Raw genomic sequence first — 24746 nt, forward strand, 5'->3', positions numbered from 1 at the left:
CGGAAAGTCGGCCGGCATTTTTACTCAAGGGGTAGTATGAGCTTGGAAGGCTGCCCCTGCTTCTTGCTTTCTTCCCGAGATTTGAAGGATGTTCTCTTTCTGTCTTGTTGCCTGTGGAGTCGAGAGGTAGGGCCTCCTGTGTACTGTCTGTCTGGTTGATTCTCAGTCCACGACACAGTGCCCGGAATGTCGTTGGAAGGAGGGGATGACACCCTCTTTGCTCTGGGTACCTCCTCGTACACAGTCACGGGGCCTCGCAGCTGTCGTGCTAAAATATGCAGTGTCGTGGCGGGTGACTGGGGGACGGCTGGCCCTGGCCCGTGGGGGCCGTGTCGGGGCTCTCTTCTGCAACACACAGTCAGCCAGGCCCGCTTCCTTTATGCTGGCGGGTTCTCCACAGCAGTGCTCGGGGGCTGCAGAGGCACTAGATGGAGGTATGCCATGCAGGTGTCAGGTGCTCCCTGGGACCAAAATCTTCTGTCAATCTAGATATTGCTTTGATGCGAATGGGTGGTTCTTAGGCCACAGGGTGGGAGGTAGCAGGCAATGGCTCTGGCTGTTGAGGACATCTCCCGTGGGTGGTGGAGGCCTAGTCTTCTGGCGGCCCACTTGTGCCTGGAGACGCTGAGCAGGTCTCTTCCTCACTGGGTTATGCTGTCTGGCAGCAGGCCTCTCCACACACTCACGTGCTCTTCTTGAACCATGTCAGCCCCGTGGCCCGTGGGAGGTGGGAGCTGAGTCAGCACGCTATGGAGTCTGTGCGTCCTTGTGATTAAAACACGGGATGACATGTGCTCTCTAGAGCGGTGCTCTGCAGTGTTACACATGCACCTGGGACGGGGAAAGTTTCCAGATTTACACATTTAAGGGCCAGGTTTTAATTAATACTCTTGTATCAATTAAACTGCTCTTCCTTTGAACTGGACTGTTAGCTCAGGATTAATTTTCCACAGAATCTTGAGTAACTGACCAGAATACTGGGGTAGAGTAGGAAATGAATGACAGTGGGAATTTGGGGTGATAACGTTCAGTTCTTCATTGTCTGTACTCAGCTCATTTGTGATCATGAGTTACAGCAGAGTTTTAATTCCAGGAGAGCATCTATCTTGGACATTTCTAGGTTGCCTCTCAGAGTGAGCTCAGGGAATATAGGCCCATATTAATAATGACAGTAGAAAAGCATAATTAGGAAAGTAAACCTGCTACTGCCAAACAATGGAATATATCCAAAGCCAGACAATAATAGTTTTCCGATTGTGCTCACTGTGCTCCTGTTCACCCGGATAATTGGAGGTAGTAGCCTGTGATGGTGTTTCTCTCCAGAAGTGGTGGGAGGGGCAGAGTTACCAGCATTGAACATTGTTTTATTGCTGGAAGTAATTTTCTATTTTTCATGAGTCATATGTTGACTCAAATTATTTATTTATTCAGTCTACTTACTTGAGTTCCAGAGGAAAAGCAGGAAATAAAACTGACAAAGTCCCTGACCTCATGGTGCTTTTATTCTTTGGGGCAGGGATGCAGTAAAGAAGGGAACAGATAAGCAAGATACTTCCTGATGGGAGTAAGAGCTCTGGTGTACTGGGATGACAGAGAAAGAGAACGGCAATGGGGGGAGGGCGCTGCAAGGAGCGGGGGAGGCTAGCATCTGGAGGAGGTGAAAGCTGAGCTGAGACAGGAAAGCTGGGAGAACTCAGAGAACTAGGGGAAAAGTGTCCCAGATCAAGAGAATAACAGTGAAATGGCCTGAGGCAGGAACAGCCTGGCAGATCAGCCCAGAAAGGTGCCCTGTGTGGTTGGGCACAGTGCATGAGGAGAAAAGCAGGCGGGACTAGAAGGGGGGTAGTAGGCCTTTGTAAAGAGTTAGAATTTTACTCTAAAAGTAGTGGGAAGTCATTGAAGGGTTTTAAGCAAAGGAATGGTGTGATCTGATTTACATTTTATATTACATTTCTGTCCCTCGGGGAGATAAACATAATGCTTGTGCATAGACTGTCAGGAATACATAAGACTGGTGGTAGTGGTTGCCTTGCCTCTGGGGAGGGTAACTGAGAGAATGGGATGGGAGACTGACTTTTTGCCGAATATTATTTCATGCAAATTGAATTTCTGTTATATTCATGTATTACCTATTCAAACAGGAATTAATTAACAAATATTTAAAAAGTACATCTCAAGTCAATTACCAGAAAGAAAAGAAAAGAAAAGAAATCCCTTTAACCGCTGAGAGAGGTGGCTTGGAGGGCAGCAAAGGAAGAAGAGGGTGACTCGTTGTGGGCTCTTGATAGCCATGGTGGAGGCTTGGCCTCACTTCATCCCAGCCCTGCTGGCCTTTTTTCTGTTTCGTCAGCATACTGTACTCCTTCCTGCCAAAGGACCTTCCCCATGAGATGATGGAGAGAAGCAGGACAGATTCAGAACATCATTTAGAGATAAATCCAACGAGACTACTAATAAAGTTGGTGTGAGGATTAAGGGAATGAGGAATGGAGAGGGAGTCCTGGGTTTGGCTTGAGCAGCTGTGGATATGGAATCATTCGCAGAGGCAGGGCAGGTTAGGAGACCAGCTAGTACAGGATTCAAGAGGATTAACCTCTCTGTCATTCATTTAGTTGAAATATTCTGAGGGAACCACCCACTGCTCTAGGTATTAAATTACAGAAGCATGGTTCTTTCATGAAATCTAGACAGGAAAATAAGTTAAATGAAAAAATTACACACAAATGATGCCTACAATTGTAATTATGACCAGTGCTTCAAGGAAAGTCCAGGGTGCCATGAAAAGCATATAATGGGGCCCTTGACTAGTTTGAAAGTCTGGGATGGTCTTCCTGAGGAAAACCCATTGAAGCTGAAGAAGACAGAATTTGGTTAGATCAGTGTGTCGAGAACATAGAGTACCGGGAACAGGGCTGAATGGCATGAGGGTGAGCTAAGGTGGTGAAATTGACTTTCATTCTTGGGAAACCATTAAAGGGTTTAAGTAAGAGTGTGATTGATTATCAGAGATGGGTGTGTGAACTCACTGTGGCTGCTGTGAGCAGGGTGGATTTGAGGTTGCCAGTCACCCAGAGAAGGCTGTTGTAGTAGCCTTGGCAAGAGATACTGGTGGCTTTGGGTGGTGGCAGTAGAGATGGAAGGAAGAAAAGGAATTTGATTTTTGGAAATAGGATCCACAGGACTTGGTAGTTGAATATGAAGAATGAGGAAGATGCCAGTGATGACCTAGGTTTCTGTCATGAGCCACTGGCAGCAGGGCGAGCCTGTTCTTTCAGAGTGGGGGACACTGAAGGAGAAGGAGGTTTGTGAAGAAGTAGCAGGTGTTCCATTTTGGACACCTTAAGTCTAAAACATCCAAGATACCCAGTAGGTAGTTGGATCCAGAGGCATAGAGCTCCCAAAGAGAGAGGTCTGGGGCAGAGAAATTTCAAAGTTGTTGGCACGTATGGTTAGGGTTTTAAACCTTGGGGCAAGTGTGGGGTGAGACAAAAAGACAGTCCAGCACTGAGTAATTCAAACCCTTAAAGGACAGTAGATGAGGAGCTACCAGTGCAGGAGAATAAAAACAAGGAAAGCAGCCTGTGCCCATGGGAGTAGTCACAGCCCGTGGGGGTAGTCAGCCGTTCCAGATGCTATCGAGGAGAACTGAAAAGGGCCCATTGGATTTAGCCATGAGCAGGCTCCATTCATGGCGCTTGTTACATAGCTGGACTGTAACCGTATCTGAGCCCCCTCCCCACCTACGCTCCAAGTGAGAGGGAATTGGGCTGTGAGGTCAGCTCTTCCCACCCAGCCAGATAAGTCTCTAGAATCTTAGGGTGGGTTGTCCATTCAGTGGGGGTTTTAACTGTCTATAGTCTGTAGTCTGTTTTCAAATCTGAACTTCTGTCTACAGCTTAAAACATTCTTTTGCCGCCAAGCCTCTTGCCCTCCAGGGGAGGGTGTGTTTAACTGCCTTTAAAAATGGAGACTCAAGAAGCCACACTTAGAACAGTGGACAGCAGATGTCTGTTGTGGGACTTATGACTTTAAGGCTTAAATTTTGTGAAAATAGAGAAGAGCATGCTTATACTGCCACGGTCCTCAGAATGACCTTTTTGAGTTAATGTGGTGAAAACAGGCATGTAGAGAGACTTTTCATTCTTAAAAGAAGCACAAAACAAGCGCACGTGACACTGGCCCAGTTTGGATAAAAGCGTAATTGTTTTCCGAGTGTCTAGAGCCCGTTCCTTTCTCTCGTTCCTCCTTTCACTGCAGCCCGGCAGTCTCAGGGGGACAGACACGGGCTCTGCAGCGCACACTCACTACGTGACCAAACTGGGAAACACGCATGTTCTGCCTCTGCTTGTGACAGAGGCTTGCAGAATTCGCAGCCGTACCTGTGGAGAAGCCCCCACAGGAGCAGAGGAGCTGCTCTCCACTGTCCTTGAAAAGTTTCCAGGTCCCTTTCATGGTGTCCCTAACCAGTGAGTGCTTTCTAGACTGCCCCGTGTAGTCTTCATATATTTAAATCAAGTTTCTCTAAAATTTGCATATCTTCAACAGAAATCTTTACTGAGCTTGTCACTTACTGTGCATTTATAGTCTGTAACAAAGAGGTTTGTGGAGAGGGGGAGAGGAAACTGCGTTACATGTCCAGAGGAAGATTTCACATTCGTTCTCCTTTGTCAGTAGCAGTTTCACTTAGGAGAAGGAAATCAGGGAGTAGAGGGAGAGGTGAAAGGGAGGCGGAGGAAGGAGCAGGGGAAGGGGGCTCCCAGCCTCGAAGTCCATTGTGTTAGCTGTATCGTGTAAGGAGAGGGGGTGACAAAAGCCAGAAGAGCCATGCCAGCAGCAACCAGCCTGCCTTGTGCTGGGGGCTTCACGTGCACTGGCTGCTTTCATGTCTGTAACCCCATTTTATAAGAGGCACAACTGAGGCTCTCAAAGATTAAATGACACAACTGTCAGAGCAGTGCAGCTGGAACTTGAGTCCGGTACTTTGGCTCCAACGCACAAGCTTCTCACTGGGTTATCCAGAAAGAGACCTTGAGGTTACCCTGTGTATGGGACTTGCCGTAGCAGCAAGGGTGGGACTCAGCTGTAGATCTCTCCCAGCTCCCATCTGTCATCTTTGTACTCTCCCGTGACCTCACCATTTGAATTGGAAGGCCAACAGAGAAAAATGGGGGAAGTATTCCTTTCTTTTCCAAGTGTTATTCCGGAGAGAGACAGATGGCATTTACAGTCCAAGGACCCCTGATATTCCGTGACTTGCCAGTGTGGACTTCAGGGATGGCTGAACAGGCCACCATTCTCTGGCAGGCCTGGTAGTTGAGTTGCTCCTGTGCGCCCAGACTCTGCCCTCGGTGGCTCTTGGGTAGGATGGCTGGGGCCCTTATTCTTGCCTCCACTGCGGCTTTGGGGCTAGTTTTCTAGGAGAGTGCTCTATTTGAGAAGGTAATCTTTTAAAGACAAGGTAATGCTGAAAGAGAAAGCCAAACAAATCTCGAGTCTGCTGAGAGGAGGATAAGGTCACCCAAGAAATAGAAGTTTCCTGCCAGTACCTTACTATTCTCCTGAGACCCTGAGAGGCTGGAGGTGTGGGGGGAGGGGATGGAGAAGAGGCCAGGAGTACTGGTACCTCCTAGGGTTTTCCGGACCTTTAAAACTGCCTGAGGTACCAAGAGGCTAATACTGCCTGCTCTCAGCTACTGAAATGAAATGATGTTTGAAAGAGCAAGTCATTATTCCTGTGGCAAAAACCGCCTGGAGCCGTTTTCTCTTAGTTTTTAAATATATGTTCATCTGTAGGTAAAACCGCCTAGCAGAGCGTGAGCCTGCAGCCGCCCCCCTTCTCCTTGTGCGCTGAGGTGTTACAGGGCTTGCTTGGAGGGGGGTTCTCACAAGTCAGAGTCGATGGCACAGTGTCCTTCGTGGTGCAGGTGCCCTGGCCCACCTCCCACCCCCAGTGACAAAAGTAGGGCTAGGTTTTTCCTGGGGGGAGGCAAGAACCAAGGGGGGTAGGACTTGTTTTCTGAAGGTCAGGCAAAGGGAGGCTGAGTTGGATGACAGGAGACATTACTGGGACAGGGCACACATTCCCCCCAGAGGAGAGGAGAGAGGTCATTCGAGTTTTTTTTCAAGAGTGGAGCCGTCTAGAGAGCAACAAAGGGTACCAAGAGTGGTGAATTTTTTATACTTCTGAACGACGTGTGTGCAAACCGTGTCGGGAACTTCATCACGCTGGACCGCGCCGCTGTTTCCTCTCCCCTGCTGAGTGTGCACAGCCGCCCGAGGAGCTCCTCGCACGGGGGCCCCAGATCGTTGCTTTCTGTCACACTGCCTCTTGTTCCAGCATTTAGCTTGTGTCTGATTGGTCTTTTAATGATTTGGGGAAAAACAGATGATTGCTTCTGTTTTAGAATCGTCTTGGTATGTTTTAGTGGTTTTATCAGATGGATGAGTAGAATAAGGCTTTTCCAAATTGCAAGCTCTCCTTCCCTCTGAGGAGCAGACAGACCGATGCCCGTCCCCCATTGTCTCCCCCAGCTGGCTAAGCACTGTGTCTGCCAGCTCAGTGAGCCAGGATATCCCGTTCTGTCTCCTGGAGTGCGAGGCTTTTCCATCCACCGCGCAGAGCCAGAGGTGGAGGAGAGCGTAAAGCAGACACATTCCATTCGTGAAGCACCTGCAGCTGTTTGCCCGAACCGTGGGTCTGATGAAATAAAATGCATTAAGATCCTTTCATACGTTTCTGTGCTGCAAATTCTGCCTTGGGCATTGGGTCAGTGGGTGTGGTGTACTCCGGGATTGCTGCTGGCGGGAGTGTAAATGGCTAATGCTTTCCAACAAGCTTTCCTGTAGCCACCTGCCGTTCCCAGCATGTACTTACAAATGAGCTATGAGGTCAGTTGGCTGTCCTGAGCTTTAAGAAACTTTTACCTTGCTGGGAAAAAATGTGATTCTTTTTCCTAACGAGCTTGCGTGGTCATTTCAGACACATGGGTCAGGCATATTTGTCATTTGTTCTTTAAATAGGCGCATAGATCACAAGTGGTGCCTATTGATGAATTGGGATTCGGAGTGTCCGCTACCTAGGTTTCTCAGGAAGCTTTGGGTGGTCTCGGGTAGGTTCTGTTTGCTGGAGCCCATTCTCATGCGTAGGAGCAGTCTCTGATTTTCCTCCTAACTGGACGCGCCTGCCCAGGCCCCAGCACCACGCCGCAGCCAGCACAGGCACGGGGGCTGGCGGGCAGGCGCACCGGGACAGCCGTGTCTGCACAGGCAGCGTGCACGCGGCTGCCGCCACCTCTGGCTGCACACCGCTGGGTCATGTTACAGAGCCTCGGTCCCCAGGGCTTGTCTCTATTTTTAGTTTCTTCTCGAACCTTTGGCAATTTGAAATTCAAATGAGCAAGAAAGTGTAACATACTTCTTATAAGTGAGGTAAAAAACGCCCAAAACAGCTGGAGCTGAGGCCTGCCCTGGTCTGTGGCTTTATTAAAACTGCCACTGTGAGTGAGCCTTCAAGGTGGGGGGTGACGGGTGGGGGGGGAGGGTGGAATCTGCAAGAAAACAAATGTTTAAAGTCCGAAAGTATCCAGGGCTGCCCAGCTTTACCAACTTTAAATAGTGTTTTTTAGGGGCATCTGGGTGGCTCAGTTGGTTAAGCGCCGCCTTCAGCTCAGGTCATGATCCCGGAGTCCTGGGATTGAGCCTGTGTCAGGCTCCCTGCTCAGCAAGGAGTGTGTTTCTCCCTCTCCCTCTGCCCCTCCCCATCGCTTGTTCTCTCTCTCTCATAAATACATAAACAAAATCTTTTTTAAAAAATAGTGCTTTTTGGGGCGCCCGGGTGGCTCAGTCGTTAAGCATCTGCCTTCAGCTCAGGGCGTGATCCCGGAGTTCTGGGATCGAGCCCTACATTAGGCTCTTCCACTGGGAGCCTGCTTCTTCCTCTCCCACTCCCCCTGCATGTATTCCCTCTCTCACTGGCTGTCTCTCTCTCTGTCAAATAAATAAAATCTTAAAAAAAAAAATAGTGCTTTTTACTCCAAGATAAAGCTGATGAGCAGCATTTCTGTCTGACAGAGATCGAATAAAAATGTCAAGGACTCAGACTTTGTGGATTTTGACATTGCTTTCTTTATCTCCTTTAGGAAATTCCACGAAAAAAGTTCTAACTCCTGCTTAATTTTTAGAGTTTGGAGGGAAGTGCTGGGGCGGGGGGGTGTTGGCGATACAGGGCCTCGGCAAAGGGTGGGCACTGCTTGCAGAATATAAGGTTGCCTCCCTCCCTCTGTCCCCAGCTCCTCCACCCTCCTTCCCCGTCCCCCAGCACATGAGCCATTTCCCCAGGCTTGTGGGTGGGGAGAAGTGGAGGGGCTAAGCTGGCAAGTTCAGCTGCCCTCAGAGCCCTGGCTGCCAGCACTGCTGAGAGGTAAAGGACCTAGGGTCTTGGGTGAGCCTTCTTCCCATTGTTCATCTAGGGCCCTGATTGTTGTGGATTTTTGTAAACAAGTGAGTGAAACAGGAAACAGTGTTGCAACTTTCATAGCACTTAGCAAAGTGTTGGGTGTCATCTTTGATGATGACATTTGTGCAGATTGTTCTCAGTCCTGTGTGTTTAGTCTCAAAATACTCAAACCCTTCCCTGTGTAAGCAGATGTGAGGTTTTAAGTGTGGATGAAGGCACCAGGATGAACAGTAGGACTTCCAGATGTTACTTTTAAAAGGCGAAGGGTCGGGTTGGAAGTTTGGTTCCCACCAAATGAGCATTTTTAGGAACCTGCACTTCAGAGCTTTGTGAGTCTTAGAGAAATGAGCCTCAGTTCTGTTTTGTGCTGAGAATGTGGTTTTCACGGCCGTCGGGTGTTGGGTGTCTTCAGGTTGATGTGTCATATGGCTCATGGCCGCCACAGGCCGTCGTCAGGAGGGCCAAGTCAAGAGGAGTGGTTTCCATTAAAATGCCTCTCCTCCCACAAGATTCTCCCAGGCTTCTCTGTGTAGGGCAAGTGACCTGAATGCTGACTTCTATTTCTCATGGCACGTGAGGGAGAAACCCTTTCTGGACAGAGGGTTAGATAAGTCCCTAAATTATGTTTTTCTTGCCTTATGCCATAATCCTGTGTCTCTAATAGTGACGGAGTTAGGGAAGCTTCTGGTATTCCCCCCATCTCTCGCTGTCCACAGCCACAGGCCTGAGCAGCCTGGGATGAGGCCGGGGGAGGTCAGCCGCTGTGCCCATCTGGGCAGGCATCTCTCTTCTCTCCTGATGCTGCCTGCTTAGTTGAAGAAGGTTTTTTCAGACTGAGGGCATAGCTGGTGGAGACGTTCCAGCTCAGCTTGCAGGGAGGGGGCTGACTGGTATCACCTGCTGTGGTTGGTTGGCCTCCTGTCCCTCTTTCTACATGCAGGATGGCCTGTCAGAAGCCAGGGAGTGGCCGGCAGAGAGGGGCGTGCATGGAAGGAGGGTAGACCATGGAACAGAGTGCTCATAGAGCCTTCTTCACCCTCCTTTTTTAATCAAGGGCTCATCCCAAATTGCTCTTCAATGCCAGCAAACAAAGAAACGCCCACACAGGTTCTTGAGTGTTTTGTGCAGATTTCTTGAAAACAACTCTGGCTGCCTTGTAGGAGCTCTGCAGCTGCCTCCCAGGCCAGGAGGTCATGGAAAACCACTAATCCAGGGCTCTAAGGAGCAGGGCGGCCTGTCATGTAACATGGCAAGGAAAGGGCTGAGGTTAAACCGCATTTAGCAGGCAGATCATATTTTCAAAAACTTTTACTTTGGGTGTTTTCCTTCTCTTTTGGGGATCAGTGTTCTTTTAATCATATTCTCTACCCCCGATCCCTCCTCATCCCTCTCAAGTACTTTGTGGTATGTAGCTGTTGTAGGCAAAAGTATATTGAAATTATTTTTCAAACTACATGATGCTGAACTATGGGGCTATAAGGAGAGTGTAGGTATGTATTGTATGTATGCAAATAAATGAGTGAGTGAATTCAGTTTTGTTATATAACTTTTTTAAATCAGTGAAAAAAGAATTGCACGGTATCCCGGGTGATGATACCAAACCCATATTGCAGCTCAGCTGATCATTTCATTGTCCTCTGTGTTTTCGTCCCTTCGGTCACTGCCTTGGTTGACCCTCTGGACTGGCACCAGTTGGTTTCTAATGAATGGTGTGCAGGATCTTCTGGTCCAGACAGAGGCTGTAAATCCCCTTATGCTTTAAAATGGTGTTTATCACTGAAATTAAGAAAATCATCTTCCCCAGCAGCCTGAACTCATTTCTCCATATCCAGCTTGGTCTAAAGAATCCAATCAGAGAGTAATTGAAAGTTCATGACACTTAGAGTGGTTTCTGGAAACAGATCTGTGGGTACCAAGAAAAGAGGACAGAGATTCGTCCCACACCGGTCATTCCCGCCCTCCCCTGTACCCAGAGCAGCCCACTCCCCACCACTGACACCGAAATGCATTTAGCCGATTGGCTGCTGTCAGTGGATAATGCCTGCTCAGCATTTGGGACAAGTTCCAGCATGTAACTTCCTTTTGGTGAGTGACCCTGACAGGAGAGGGGATTGAGCTTAATTTATGCCATCTAATAATCTCAGTGCAGCAACTTGGACAGCTAGCCTTCCAGAATTTCCCCAGACTTTTCCCTAGTGAGCGACAGTGCCATATATTCTAATTGTTACCTGTGTCGCTCCCAAGTGTAGCTGCTGCGTAGTGGTTTTCGCCTTTCGGAAATCAAAGCCACATGTCAAGTTGTGTCTAACAGAGGTACACAGAACTCGGATGGAGAAATGAGGTGTTACTGGCTGGCTGGAGAATCCTCGGGCGGGGGGAGAGAGTATCAGGAAGCTGCTGTTGTTGTCACGGCCTGTTCCCTTATCCAGACGGAGCCTGGGGTTCTCAGATCCCCCAAGGCAGCAGCTCTCTAGCCGGCGGAAGGCAAGGTAAGCAAAGTTGCGGGGGTGTGTAGTGAGGACAAGACTAGAGCCTTCCCCCTTCCATCGCAGTCTGCCTTTGACTAATGAGGTGTTAGGCTGAGCCAGAGCCGAGTTAATTTCAGAGGTAATCCGTTTCCTGCTACTTGGATTCAGCCAGCACCATTCATCAGAAGCAGAGAAGAGCGCCTGGGACCTTCTTCTGCATCATCCTAGTATCTTGAAAAAAAGGGAAGGGGCACCAGGAGTTCTCCCACCCCTTATTGTAGGTGCTGAGGTTATAGAGTGAGTCTGGACTTGGTGACAGAAATGTCTACATACACGTCATGCCACCATTCTGTGGTGCCCTGCCCCGGGCCCCGACCTGGCAGCAGGTTCTCCCCCACCAGGTAGGCTTTGCTCCCAAAAGACAATTGTGCTGGTTAGATGGGGGTGCATATTGAGGCCATCCACACGTATGCTGGGAAGTCCTTTAGGACAAAGACAGCTGCTATCCAATATCTTCCAGTAATGAACTTATCAGTAAATACAACACATGAGCTCATTACTCTTAACTTTGCTTTCGTACCAAGTGGGGCCTCGGCTTCTCGGGAGACAAAAATTTCATCTCTATTCTTTTCCTTAAACCCAGTCCCAATTTAGAGTCAGACATATTGCCCTGCTCTCCCTGGGAAGCAGTTAATGTGTTTTTTCTCACAGCGGATGGTCCAGGCTCAGCCTGGTCACTCAGGCCCCAGGCCGTGTGCTCACGCTCTGTACACAGCATGAGCTCAAGGCATCTGAGCAGGGCTGTGAGAGTCAGCTGAGGAATGTTCTCTAGATGAAGTGACTCTTAGAAGATCAGCTGTTGAAACTTGCCTGTTCTGGCCACGCCGTCTTTGCTTCAACTACTGCTCTTCTTCTAAAATCACTGCCTCCACCGTTCAGTTCTGAAAAGAAAAGAAACTGAGGCTGTAGAGATGGACGCATCACCCTTTACAAGGGGCGGCTGCCCGTTCACTCTGGGCAGTGGGGTCTGGGTGTAAAAGAAGTCTCGAAAAAAAAGTCTCTGGGAAGAGAGATTAATGTGAGGAGAGCATTGGCCAGGAAGGGCTGCTATGGGCTGCCTGCCCATGTGCACAGGGAGAGGAGGTTTGGGAAAGGTTCGCCTGCAGGTCGGTCCTGTGGGCCTGGTGTAGGCCTGTGGGGCCTGGAAGTGTGGCCACATAGGACTGACGGGGTGAGTGGGGGCAAGGGGCCAGCCAGCCAGCACTGGCAGGTGTCTTCCCAGCCTTGATCTCCCCTTTCCATTCCCTGAGAGAGGTGGCCAGACATCAGGTGTCCCCCTCCCACACACACATCCACACACCCATCAGCAGTTCTAGAAATTGAGCAGAATTCGGAGGGATGGGGCCACATCCTTGGAGCTCTGTGTTGCCTTTGTCCTCTGAGCCTCCTGCTGACTTCCTGAAGGCCTCCTCTTGCTGTTTCCTCCCAGAGAGACTTCACCTATACCATTTCCTTGCTCTGGGGGCCTCTCCTCGGTCCTTTGTTCTGCCAGCCCCATCAGTGTCTCCCTTGACTTCTCTGCTCCAGAAAGAGAGGAGCAGCCCTACAGCTTCCTGACCTACCAGGTGGAGTTAGCATCAGGCTCCTTTGAGATGGCTGGCGATTAGAGCCCAACGTGTCTGATCTGTCCCCTATTTATATGTAATATCTTTTCCAGCAATTGAAATAATCCCTTTTCCTTTGAGAGTCTCCGCTCACTTGGGCTGTGGTTTGATCACACTCACATCCCCCTAAGCCCTCACTGTACAGGAGGTAGAATGTAATTTAAGCCAGCATCATTTCTGCTCCCTCCCTGCCTCCTAGAAGTGGTGGGTGTCCTGTGGTGGCTATTACAGTTTGCCCGAGCTGGGAAAGTGCTGAGCTGGCAGCTCTCTGCTCTCCCGCCTGTTTGGTGGGGCGGGAGGGGGCTCAGAACCCACGCATCTCCTAGGGAAGGGGCGTGTCTCCCTGCAGCAGCCATCTTTGGGCAGGAGCCGCGTTGAGTGCAGAGTCAGCCTCTGAGCAGCCACCCTTGGACAGCCCTTGGGCTGACTCGAGGAGGAGCCGGGAGACTGGAAGGTGCGGCCCCCTTCGTTGCTGGTGCAGGCTGTGGTGAACTCTCTTTCCCAGCGGGAGCGCCCGCCCGCCCATCCTCCAGGCCAGGAGAGGCTGGGCTTTGGGCGTTTGGAGGCCACCCTAACAGTGTGTCTTCTCTGCTTCTCCCACTGTTGCAGGTTATGTGTTCTGTATGTTACATCGCCTCCCCGAGCAGCATGACTGTACGTTTGACCACATGGGCCGCGGCCGAGAGGAAGCCATCATGAAAATGGTGAAACTGGACCGGAAAGTGGGGCGCTCCTGCCAGCGCATCGGGGAGGGGTGCTCCTGAAGGCCAGGCACGGCCGCCACATGACGCTGTTCTTAGTTCACTAATGTTAGCCTTATTTAGGACAAAGTCAGCCGGACACCTTGTACTGGGCACGCGTCAGACTACAGCCGGCCCGTCCCCTTTCTTTAGCCAGCCGTCCTGGTACTGTAGTTTAGGGGTTCATGGTGGTTGAAATTGATTTCTGGCTGGTTACTAAGGTGCCTGCTAGCCATTGTATAAAATTAAAACATGAAGAATATTTTTTTTTGAGCATGGCTAGTGGATTTAAAACAACACATACCTGTCACTGCTGGAGTCAAACTTAAAAAAGCCTTAAGCGGAAAGTGTTCCAGATGGAGACTCTGAGTTAATAGAGGAGTAGAAGCTGGTGTTAAAGTTCCCATGACGCACATGGCTTTGCCGGAAACTCTGGTTAATGTTCGGCCTTTCACCTCTTCACTTATCCTTAGTCCCAGTAGCCAGGATACCTGATGGCCACGCGTGCCTTGGCCACAGGAGGCTGTTGAGATTGGCCACGTGGCTGGGCTGGGTGGTGGCTTCGCTCTCCCACAGAGCTGGAAATGGGGGTGGGGGGGGCAGGTTCTTAGGAAAATTTTTTACCTGACTTGCTATGAAAAAACTGTCTCATCACACGAGAAGAGAAACAATAACCTCACTTTGAAAATTAGCTCCACTCGAGACTAGTCCATGTACGAGACCCATCTTTTCTACACAGGACCCACGGTCATGAGAAGCAACCAGAGGCGCACCCTGACCCCCCACTGGCTCTGGTTTGCCATTTGCCAAGTGCAGGGATCTGGCAATTGATCAAATAAGGCTAATGACAGCACAGCAGCTGCGGCTGGGATCTAGACTGGCCTCTGCAGCTAGATTTCTATATTGGGAGTTTTTAAAAAGACATTTCATAGCCAACGGGAATCAGTAGAAGGGCTGGGGAGCGCGTGGGAAGCTGCTGCCTGCAGCCTCTGCCCCCTCCAGCGTTCGCCTGCCCGGCCCTCTCTTCGCCAAGAGGACGATGCCGTGGCCCAGCGCCTTGTGTCTGCGCAGCTCCGTAGTCCAGGGGACGACCTCTACCACATAGCGAGTTTAGGAAGGGGAGGCAGCCTACGTCACAGGGGCAGCGGGGTGATCTGTCTAGAACAGTGGTTCGTGGCTGTGGCCCAGCTCTGAGAGAGACATTTGCTCTGGCAGTGGCGGTGGGAGGGCATATTTCTCAGCCTGTGCCTCTTCCTGCGGGCGGAGAGGAGTCTGTGGCGTGGTAGCTCAGGCCAGGTGGGGAGGGTGGCTCTGGGCCTGTTTGCCCGAGTTAGGGAATCATCACCGATCAGGTGGGGGCGGGGCGGGTAGACGGGATCAGGATTTCCTGGGAAGCCTGAGCAGGGTTGAGTGGGCCGGAGACCCTGTCCGGTCCAGGCTCGCGAGAGTTGGAGGCTCCTGCACAGGCGGTTTGGATGTGCCCACACACAGGCTGCTGGAATAGTTTAACCCGGCAAACTTGCCCTTTTATACCACGACCAACACTTCGACTCCGTCTGCAGTTCACAGCCAAACACCTGCAACTACAAATGTTTTTGATTCGGAATACTGAAATAGGAAATCATGCTCTTCCCAACCTCTTCCTCCCATCCCACCCCCACCAGAGTGGAATCCGCTGCAAAATCTCCAGCCTTATTCTTGCTTCAGGACCCAGACCGGTGTCTCGCTCTAGGGCAGCCCAGGGCAGAGGGGCCAGGTCTGCCCGCGTTTACCACTGTTGTCAAGCCACGGCCCTCCGGCCAGTACATGGCCATCCTCAGTGAGGCGGCCCGCCTAGGCCCCCCCCCAAGCTCTGATCCCTAAGAGGCCCCCATGCGCCCTTCCGGCCCTCCTCAGGCCCCACCGCTGCTGCTTCGAGGCAGGGATGGGAAGCGGGCTCTCTGGGGAGCCCAGTGGCACACAGGGCTCGCGGCCCATGTTCACTTCCTGATGGTAGAGCTGGGGGTGGGGGGAGGGCTTGTTCCCCTGCAGTATCTGTTCTGTGAAGTTTGTTAAATGTAAGGAAAGCTTAAATTCTTGTATCTTTAAAAGAGAAGATCTTATTTAACCCTTTTGTGTTTTAGATTTACTTACACACATAGCCTAGAGCTCAGTTTTAGTTTTAACATTGTGAAAATATTAAAAGAATCTTGTAACTTTATTCTTTTTTCTCCTGCTGAAAAAAAAAATTAAACCAATCGTATGAAAGTTTGGAGTTCTCTGTTTTGCGAGCTCTTCTAAGTGCTACCTGTATAGCCAGAAAAATGGTGAAATGTCTCCCTGGCCAAAGCTTGGATGAGGTGGGGGAGCAGATGGCTCTTGTGTGCAGAAGCGCCTCTCCGTTTCTGGGCTCACGTTCCAGGCTCCCCTCGTTTCTGTGGGTGGTCATGCCGTGGGAGGCCACAGGGCCTGGCCCTGGGTGAAGGTGTGTCTGCTGGGCCAGGCCTTTGCTGGCGGCAAGGAGGTTACCCAGGTGGGGGGGATGGGAAGAAATGGGCACCGGCCCTCCGTGTGTGGCTTGGGCGTGCCTGGGTCCTGGGGTCTGGGAGGGGCAGCAGCTGGAGACCCAGACCCCTCCCAGGGGCCAGCGGCATGATGCGTGTGTCTGCCGTGTGACCCGTGCTGGCACTTCATAGGTCCTGCGGCGTTTAAAAACATGGGGGGTGGCAGGGGGGCAGGAGCCACCCTCCTCACCCCTTTCCGGCGGAGTGTGGACCACACGGTCGTCACTGAAGATGAGGGAAAATCCTCGAGGAGATCAGAAGTGCGCGGTGGAGGCAAACGGACAGGTGAGGGGAGAGCACAGGAGTCTGGTGGCTCAGAACACGCCGTGCCTGGCCGCGCACCCCGCGTCCCTCCTGCTGAGCTGCGAGGCTGTACTTCGTGTAGCCAGCAGGCGCCTGTGGCAGGAAGACGCCGGGGTGGGGGTGGGGGTGGGAGGGGCCCGTCGCGGCAAACCGGGAGCCCGCTTGCTCCAAAGGGGCACCCCAGCCGGCGCCAGAGCAATGGGAACACCCAGGAAGAGTCTGCAGCGGCCTCAAAGACGACCTTTGCAGGCAATCTCAGAGCCGCCCGAGGGAGGGCTCCAGGAAAAGAGGAATAAGCGACTCGCGGAGGCCTGGAGACGCAGGCGAGCGCCGGGAAGGGACCGCAGCGGGCAGCCGGTGTGAGGCCAGCGGGCAGCCGGTGTGAGGCCTGCGGGCAGCCGGTGTGAGGCCAGCGGGCAGCCGGTGTGAGGCCTGCGGGCAGCCGGTGTGAGGCCAGCGGGCAGCCGGTGTGAGGCCAGCGGGCAGCCGGTGTGAGGCCTGCGGGCAGCCGGTGTGAGGCCAGCGGGCAGCCGGTGTGAGGCCTGCGGGCAGCCGGTGTGAGGCCTGCGGGCAGCCGGTGTGAGGCCTGCGCGCCGTCTGACGGCGCTGACGGGCTCCACGCCGGATCCCCGCCTCTGCCCCAGGGTTTGGGCAGGAGTCTGACACACAAAATTCAGCAAGTGAAAATAACCGTTTATGAATGGCACACAAAAAAATACTGAGGAAGAGGAATCATGGACCTTACACGACTCAGCTATTTACATACAAACATGGTGCGTGTTCCTCTGGCAAAAACCGATGACGGACCTCGAAGGGGACGGCAAGTGTGTGCGGAGTATGACGGGGCTAAGTTCTCATCGTCCAAGTCAGCAGATGATGCACAAAGCCGAAATTCCAGAGCGCAGCAGAAGCATGTTACCTAGAAATGCGGAGGTAAATGCAGAGGAAAAAGCCAAGAGTTCAGTGGTTTGGGGGTCGGGACGGGAAGGCGGGGAGCCTTACATTTACTACAACGACTATACACGTGTCACAGTCTTTCCTAAAGTTTAAAAACTGACAGACGGGACCAGCTCTCCCAGGTTGTCAGGACTTCAGGAAGCTCAGGGCCCTGGTGATGCGGAGCAGAACGGTGTTCCCAGCCACAGACGTTCTGGAAGATGCAGGTGGCTGGTGCATCGCAACGCACGACGCGGGACTTCTTTCTTCCACGGGGCTTTTTCATAATCAGCACAACCTGGGGCAAGCCACCCCACTTCACTGAGCGCCTCCTGTGTGCCAGGCACTTGAGGAAGAATCTAGCCGGGCCAGCCGGGAGCTTCCGAAGTGGAGCCCTCTCGTGTGCCGTCCCGTGACCCAGAACCCAAAGCACCCGGCAGGTGCACTTCCCTTGACCTACGTCCTGTCCCCAGGTTTACATATAAAGGGGTTTCTGATCAATGACTGGATAGCAAGCCAGGAGCAAGGGGGTGGGGACACGGGTGGGCTGCCATCTCAGGGTGTGCGCGAGGGCCAGGCTTGCGCTCACATGCGGCCACTGGGCCTTGGGGGCTGGTCTTATGGGTTTGAGCAATGAAGCTTTTGGCAATGAGAGGCTCCCCAGACTGGGGACTCAAGTTTCACACATATGGGTAATGGGTTCATGTGTGACACCTTGGGTCCACAGACTTGGGAGGCCGGGCTGGGCCAGTGGTTCCTCGAGCTCCACTCCCATCCCACCTTCGTCCGGCAGCCCTGTCGGGTTCTCCTCCAAGGCTGGGAACAGCCTGAGCTGTTGCGGGGAGGAATGTGGATCTGATCGGGGGCCCGGGCTGTGGAAGGCTTTGGGAGCAGGGAGGCCACGGGGTCAGATGTGTGAATCAGCTGACTTCCAGGGCAGGGGTCCACAGGCTCAGGCCCACTGGACGGCAGGAGGAGGTTGGGGGCAGAGGGTCCCAGACTAGGGGGGGAGGGATCTACTCTCTGTGACACAATGCCCAAGAGGAAAGGGGAAGTCACCAGGACACAGGTCCCAAAGGCAGAAGCTCCTGGCGCACACCGTGTTTTGTCAGGGGCCCTTCCAACCCAGAGTCCTGTCTATGGGGCCCTCATTCAACACCTGGAACGTGCTTGGCACTGGGGATACAGTGGTGACCAAAAATATTGTCTACCAATGGGGGGGGGGGGGACAAAGGGGAATAAATGTGTGATATAAAATGGGGGGCTGGTTAAGAAGTGCAGGGCCTGGAGGCTCTTCTCTGAGATGGGGACCATCCAGGGTTGGAGCTGTGGGTGTTAAAGGAGAACGGCCTGCAAGGGAGGCGGCCAGGGAGGCTACTTGATAATCCAGGTGGTTGGTGGTGGTGGCATGGAGCTCGGGGGAAGCCGGGCAGGGGCCGAGAGATCAGAGTCTAGGCTCAGGCTAAAGGTAGTGACAGCAGGAGTTGCCAACAGATGGTTGCTGATAGGTGGGTGAGCGGGAGGAGCTGTAGGTGACTTCATAGCTTTGGCATGACAGGATGGAGGTGCCGTCCATGAAGACTCGGGTGGGAACACGCGAGGGAGTCCAGATGGAGGAAAGGAGGTGGACTGGGCCATGCCGGGGACACCCCAGTCTTGCGAGGTCTGGGGAGACGAGAAGCTGCTGCCAGCAGGAGGAGGAGACCAAGGGAGCGTGCAGCCCTGACGAGTGTCCAGGAGTCATCGTCACCTGGGGAGGTGCTGCTCGGGGACCCCGTGGCCAGAGCCTGGCCCCTGGTGGGACAAAGTGGAAAGCCGGGCTAGAGTTTCGCCGCACAAAAAGCAGAGAAGGGAGCAGGAGAGACATACTGTTCTTACACTGATGGGAACGCTCTATCGGAGAAGGAGGGGTGGACGGTGTCGGAGGGAGGGGACAATTCAGTGAGGTGCCCGGGAAGACACGGGGCTCACAGGCGGGCAGGTGGAACTTGTCTGCGTTCTGTCTTCTCGGGGGGTGGGTGGGGAGCGGGTGGTCAGGTGCCGAGAGTGGGATAGGGAGTAGGAAAGGTTTGATGGCGGTCTAAGGTGGACTTCCAGGGAAAGTTTTTAGCTTGAGGCCCCTCACTCACCAAGACCCCTTCTAAGTCCCTGCAGTGGGCCTTGGCAGTGGGTTCGCCTCTCCCATGGTTTCATAAAATTTGCAAGAGTGAGATATTTGAACCGCAGTTGGTTAAACCTGGTCCCTGTTCCATTCTAACTTCCCCTCCATCACACTTCCTCTTCCGTTGGGTGGTGCTGAGGTGACATGGCATTTGGGGGATTTGGCCAAGATGAAGTCGAGTTGGGGACATACGTAGTTTGGAGGGAGTGGGACACAGTGTGGTGTGCTGTCACTTTGGTGTTGAGTGGGTTATTGGTGGTCATCCCGGGGGTAGGGACTCCTTCCAGGAAGACTCCTTGCTGCCCGCCGTGCTGATCACCCTGTGTCGTGACTTGAATGATGGGAGTCGTGGCGGGGAGACAAGACTTGAAATGTGTGGAGCCAGAGCTAGTCTGCGGAATATTCTTCCAGTGGTTGGGTGTGTAAACTTAAAAGGAGGAAGACTTGCTTCTGATTCATGCCTGCTCAAAATGGAAGTCTGCCCCTGTTTGAGGAGAATGCTGGGCCAGGCAGCCACGTCCAACTGTAAATGCACCATTCCTTGTTCAGTGCAAAGCAGGTTGAAGATTAATCTGGGAATTCTTGACATGACCTGGAATCCTACAGCTCCCACAGCTGGTCAGGAAACCTGATCATGGTTTCTGCACATTTGACAACAGCTCTAAAAACTTATGTCCATGCCAGTGTGAGCTGAAGATGAAAGGGGTGTTTCTAAAGTTATCAGTGATTCAAAGTTTCATCGACTGTGCTAGAGGAAAATTGAGGAGTCTTTCTCTTCCTACATGGGGTCAGGAAATCATTTTCCCGCGAAGGGTGATCAGAGAGCGCACAGCCCAGCAGCGCAGGGCCAGGTCTCACAGACGTGCGGTCACTGAAATGGCTGTGTTGGTTTTCTAGAGTTTTTGATGTCTGGGTATGTGTCAACTTTAAGAAATGGGTGATTTGCTGTGATTTCTAATTCTTCATATTCATCTTCGAACCTAATTCTGTAGTCCTATGTTTTTATTCTTTTTCCTAAAAGCTGGGCGAGAGTTGAAGCTGGGCATGAAATGGTAAGTTAGTCCCCAGCATGTCCCGGGGGGCCCAAGGCCCTTCCCGGCGTCACGGGCTGAGGGGAGGAGCTTGAGTCTGCACGTGGGTCGGCTCCGTGGCTGAGCGCACTTGGGTCCGCCGGCCGACTCTCTCGATGAGCGAGCGGTGTGCCGGTCTATGTTCCCGGGGCCTCTGGGCGAGAAATGTCATGAAGATACTGCGACTTAAAACTGGTCCCTAAATTCTTTGACACTCCTCCCATCAACAGATGGAGGCCTTGCCCTTGAATGGGTGCTGGCTTTGGCCACCGGCTCTTGGATGACGAGCGCACGGCAGGAGCGATGCTTCCTGGCCCCGGGCTAGACCTGAAAGGCACTCTCAGCCGGTGCCTCGGGAGCCCAGGGCTGCCGTGTGAGTCGCATCCACTGGGACGGTGATGATCAAAAAATGGAGAGTAGGTGCTGGCAAGCATGTGGAAACCATGGGGACCTCTGTGCATTGCTGGGGGGGTGTGCAGTGAGGTGGCCAGTGGAGAAAGCTGTTTGGTGGCTCCTAAAAAGTTACACGGGATGACCATACGCCAGCGATTCCGCTCGCTGGAATCCGCCCAGAAGACATGAAAGCAGCCACTCTGGTGTGTGCGCACACGTGTTCGTGGCCGGGCTGTCACAGCAGCCGAAAGGTGGAAACCGCCCAGGCGTCCACCAGGGGATGGATGGAGAAACAAAATGGGGTGTAGTCCTACAATTGGGCCACGAAAAGAAATCAAGTACACATGCTGCAGTGTGGACAAAGCTCAAAAACACAAGGCTGAGTACAAGCCAGTCACAGACCACACATGACGTGAGTCCATAGAGACCGAAAGCAGGTGGGTGGTCACGAGGGGCCACGAGGAGAGGAGAATGGGGACTGATTGCTTCGTGGGTGTGGCTTTCCTTTTGGGGTGATAAAAATGTTCTGGACCTAGATAGAGGTGCCGTTTGCACGTCACAAATGTACTAAATGCCACTGAACTGTTCATTTAAAATGGCGGATTTTCCGTTATGTGAATCACACTTCAATTAAAAAGAAGTCTGGCAACCGTGAAGCCTCGCACTGGCAAGACAATGTGGAGAGCCCGGAAAGAGAGAGAGAAGCCCAGGAGCCCAGCTGCCTGGGTGCCCAGGCACTCGCCAGGTCCGTGGGGAGTGAGCGAGTCTTCAGGTGACCTGCCCCCCCCCCCCACTGACCCAGACGACACCAAGTGGAGCAGAGATGGGCTGTCTCACCAAGCCGTGACCAGACTGTGGATTTGTGAGCAAAGTAACGTTTTGGGCCATTAGATCCTGGGACGGTCGGTCTGCAGTAATGGGACGTGAACAGGTGACGTCTGATGGCAGCGGGGAGTGCTCAGCGCCCTGGGCATGGTGACTACAAGTGGGTTTAGTCAGCCAGCTGCTGGGAGGGTGGCGCGAGGTCTCAGAGGTGGTGGTGCCAGGCAAGGACAGCGGAGGACAGTGGACCAGACAGCTGCTGGGGGTGACGGCACCCGCCCTGATGGACTCAAGCAGGTGCTCATGAAGCAGTGGATTCTGGCACCTTCGCTGAGAGCCTCAGCAGTGACCTGGCCCTCCCAGTCCTTGTGGCACCCTCCACCTGGTCAGCCCGGCAGCAGGGGATGGCGGCCGTGGCCCGGGAGGCGGGACACCATTCTTGTCCAGCTGGACCTCTCCCAAGTGCCTCTCGGCCAAGGGACCCACTCCCTTTGGCCTGTTCCTTTGCTGGGGAAGGTGGCAATTTGCCATCCCAGACGCCCAGTGGCTCTCAGGCTTTCGGGTGTTGGCTGGCAGCCCGTAGCCAGGGTGGGCCCTTTGATGAAACAGAAGGACACATCTTAATCAGTAATGCCCCAGATGTCAGCCCGGCCCCGGAGATGGCACTCCCTTGTCAGGTGCCACAGTGCCTGCAGCGTGGGGGATGACAGAGACTCGGGAGGGACATGGTGGCCCGGCCACTCCTGACCGCTGGGCTGACAGGAACGAGGCGACACAGGTGGTGAGGTGTGTTGACTGACTTCTGCCGCTCCCGAGGATACCTCGAGGCCACTGGCAGCGTCCAGTCACCCCGGCCTCGCTCCCGGGCAGCCGGCCACCGCTGTGGGTGGAGAGGCGGGACTGAGGAGCTGCTCTTTCCCCGGAGTCTGACCCAAATGTGGAGGAACCAGGGCCTTGGGACGGAGGAACTCGTCGTGTTAGGGCCTGTTGTGGTCAGGACAGGTCTGGCTGGGCATTCCCCAAGAATTCGAGCCAACCAGCTTTCAGAAAGGACAAGTGTCTCCAGGGCCCGAGAATGTAACTGGGAAAAGAAGTTATAAAGGCTGTGACATTAAATTGTGTAGGAATCCTATTAAGGACCAAGAGCCAGGGCCTCTGCAGACCTGAGCCGTCTCCAGGTCTGGAGCACTGCTGACCGAGTGTCTCCTGTTGCCACCAAAGGGCCCACCCCCCGAAACCCTGCTGTCCCCATCGGGTTCACCTGCTGGGGTTTCCCCACAGCCGCTCAAGGTCAGCCGTTCGCCCCTGGGCCCTGCCCCCCGCCCCCGCAGCACACCCCCGCGATGCTCTGAAGAGCCCACGCGCCCCGGGGGCACCGAGGGGTCTCGCCAGGAGTGCCGAGGAGGGCAGCGGGCGGAGGAGCTGGGGAACAGGTCGGCAGAGCGGCTGCGTTGGTGACACCTGTGTGCCAGCTGCCGTCCCGGAGCCCGTGGCTCACGGTCTTGTTTCATCCTCGCCGTCCGCTCCATTTGTTGGCTGCGAACACCGGCTCCCGCGCCCGGCTGCCCCCCCCCCCCAGCAGCAGCAGCAGCAGCAGCCCTGGGTGCTGCGTGGGCCCGGGCGTGAGCCCCCGGGAGCGCCCCCCTCGCCTCCGCTACGTGCAGGACGCGGCCGCTTTATGAAGAGACCTGGGTGCTCCGATTGCCGTGCACTGTGTTCTGCGTGCAGATGGCACAGCAGGCTCATCGTGGTCGGAGGCAATTCTTCGGTTACCTGTCACCATTTCCTGGGGTTCTGGCATCACCTCCTTATTTTCCACTCCGTTATTTTTATTTGCAAACTCTCTTTTTGGTCATTGCTTGTGATTTAGAGAGAGGGAGGAGAAGGCAGTGTTTGCTCATTTTATCTTACTGCACATGTTACATTTTAGTCAAGACAGCCGACTGGCCTTCCAAACTAGCCGTCTGCCATCTTGAATTCAGAGTCCAAGATCTTCAAAATTTAAATAGATGAAACAAGTAGAATATTCTGGAAATTTTGCAGTCCCAGACAGGTGAAGGGACTGAAAATGTGTAGCCACTTCGGAAGGGTTGATCCTTCCAAGTCCTAGGCAGGCGTGCCCAGGTTCTGGTACTGGAAGATAACCATTGGTCGCTGGTGGAAAAAATCTTGTCAATGGAAGAAAAGCTAAGACCCTCAGAGGCAAGCAAGGCTGGCTTTGAAGTCTGATGCCAAGCCTTGTAAAAGGAGAGAAGAGTGTGCTAGGAGGATTGGAAAAACTGAGAAAAAGAAGTGGGGATCCCAGGTGCCCACACATGAGCTCACAGCCAGCCTCAGGGACTGTCTCAGAGGTGGTCAATTCCAGAAAACCAGATTCCACCCGAATCGGGCGCCCCCTAAATCCCACCCGTCCTCAGCCCTCTTCTCTTCTTTTTTTTTTTTTTTCCCTTCTTTTTTAAAGATTTTATTTATTTATTTGGCAGAGAGAGACAGCCAGCGAGAGAGGGAACACAAGCAGGGGGAGTGAGAGAGGAAGAAGCAGGCTCCCAGCGGAGGAGCCTGATGTGGGGCTCGATCCCAGGACTCCGGGATCATGCCCTGAGCTGAAGGCAGACGCTTAACGACTAAGCCACCCAGGCGCCCCAGCCCTCTTCTCTTCTTGAACCCTCGGGGCATTTGCCACACTGACCTGCCCTCCCCGCGGGCTGTGCCCACCAGGTGTCCAGGCACAGGGTCTCCAGATCCCTCGGCCGCCTTTGCTCTCACCTCCGCAGGCTCTACCCGCTGGGGCTCCAGGGCTCAGCGCAGGACCAGCGCCTTCCCTGCTGGTGATCCCGTCCCACTGACAAAAACACTGTGGTGACACCGGACTCTCCGTGCAGCCCTCAGCTCCGGGCTCGGGGTCTCGGCTGTCGCCCCTCTAGTTCAGTGTTCCGGCAGCCCCGGGTGGGTTGTCAGGGCTGAAGCTGGGGGGCGCTGGCCCCCGAGTCGGGACCTGTAGGCATGGGTGGGGGCCTGGTATTCTATCACGTTCCAGGGGATCGTTCCTCGCTGCGGTCTGGGGACTGGTTCCAGGACTCCTCTCAAACTCGGAGAAGAAAAACGTGATCCAACCATGACAGACATTCCACACCACACTCAGAAAAACAGAAACCCAACCGGTTGTCCCCTGAGCTAAGCGGAAATGACCT

General features: G+C 53.3%; 1 protein-coding gene across 1 annotated transcript in view; it reads left to right on the forward strand.

Annotated features, from left to right (window-relative positions):
- The window catches only part of ZFAND3 (zinc finger AN1-type containing 3), a 324608-nt gene extending 309034 nt beyond the window's left edge, over positions 1-15574 (forward strand). The window contains exon 6 of the mRNA XM_026482808.4: positions 13197-15574. Within this exon, the coding sequence (XP_026338593.1) occupies positions 13197-13351 (155 nt within the window). The 3' untranslated portion in view covers positions 13352-15574. The remainder of the gene's footprint in view (positions 1-13196) is intronic.
- The last annotated feature ends 9172 nt before the right edge of the window (positions 15575-24746 follow it).

This window comes from Ursus arctos, unplaced genomic scaffold, assembly GCF_023065955.2.
Source record: "Ursus arctos isolate Adak ecotype North America unplaced genomic scaffold, UrsArc2.0 scaffold_31, whole genome shotgun sequence".
NCBI classification, from domain to species: domain Eukaryota; kingdom Metazoa; phylum Chordata; class Mammalia; order Carnivora; family Ursidae; genus Ursus; species Ursus arctos.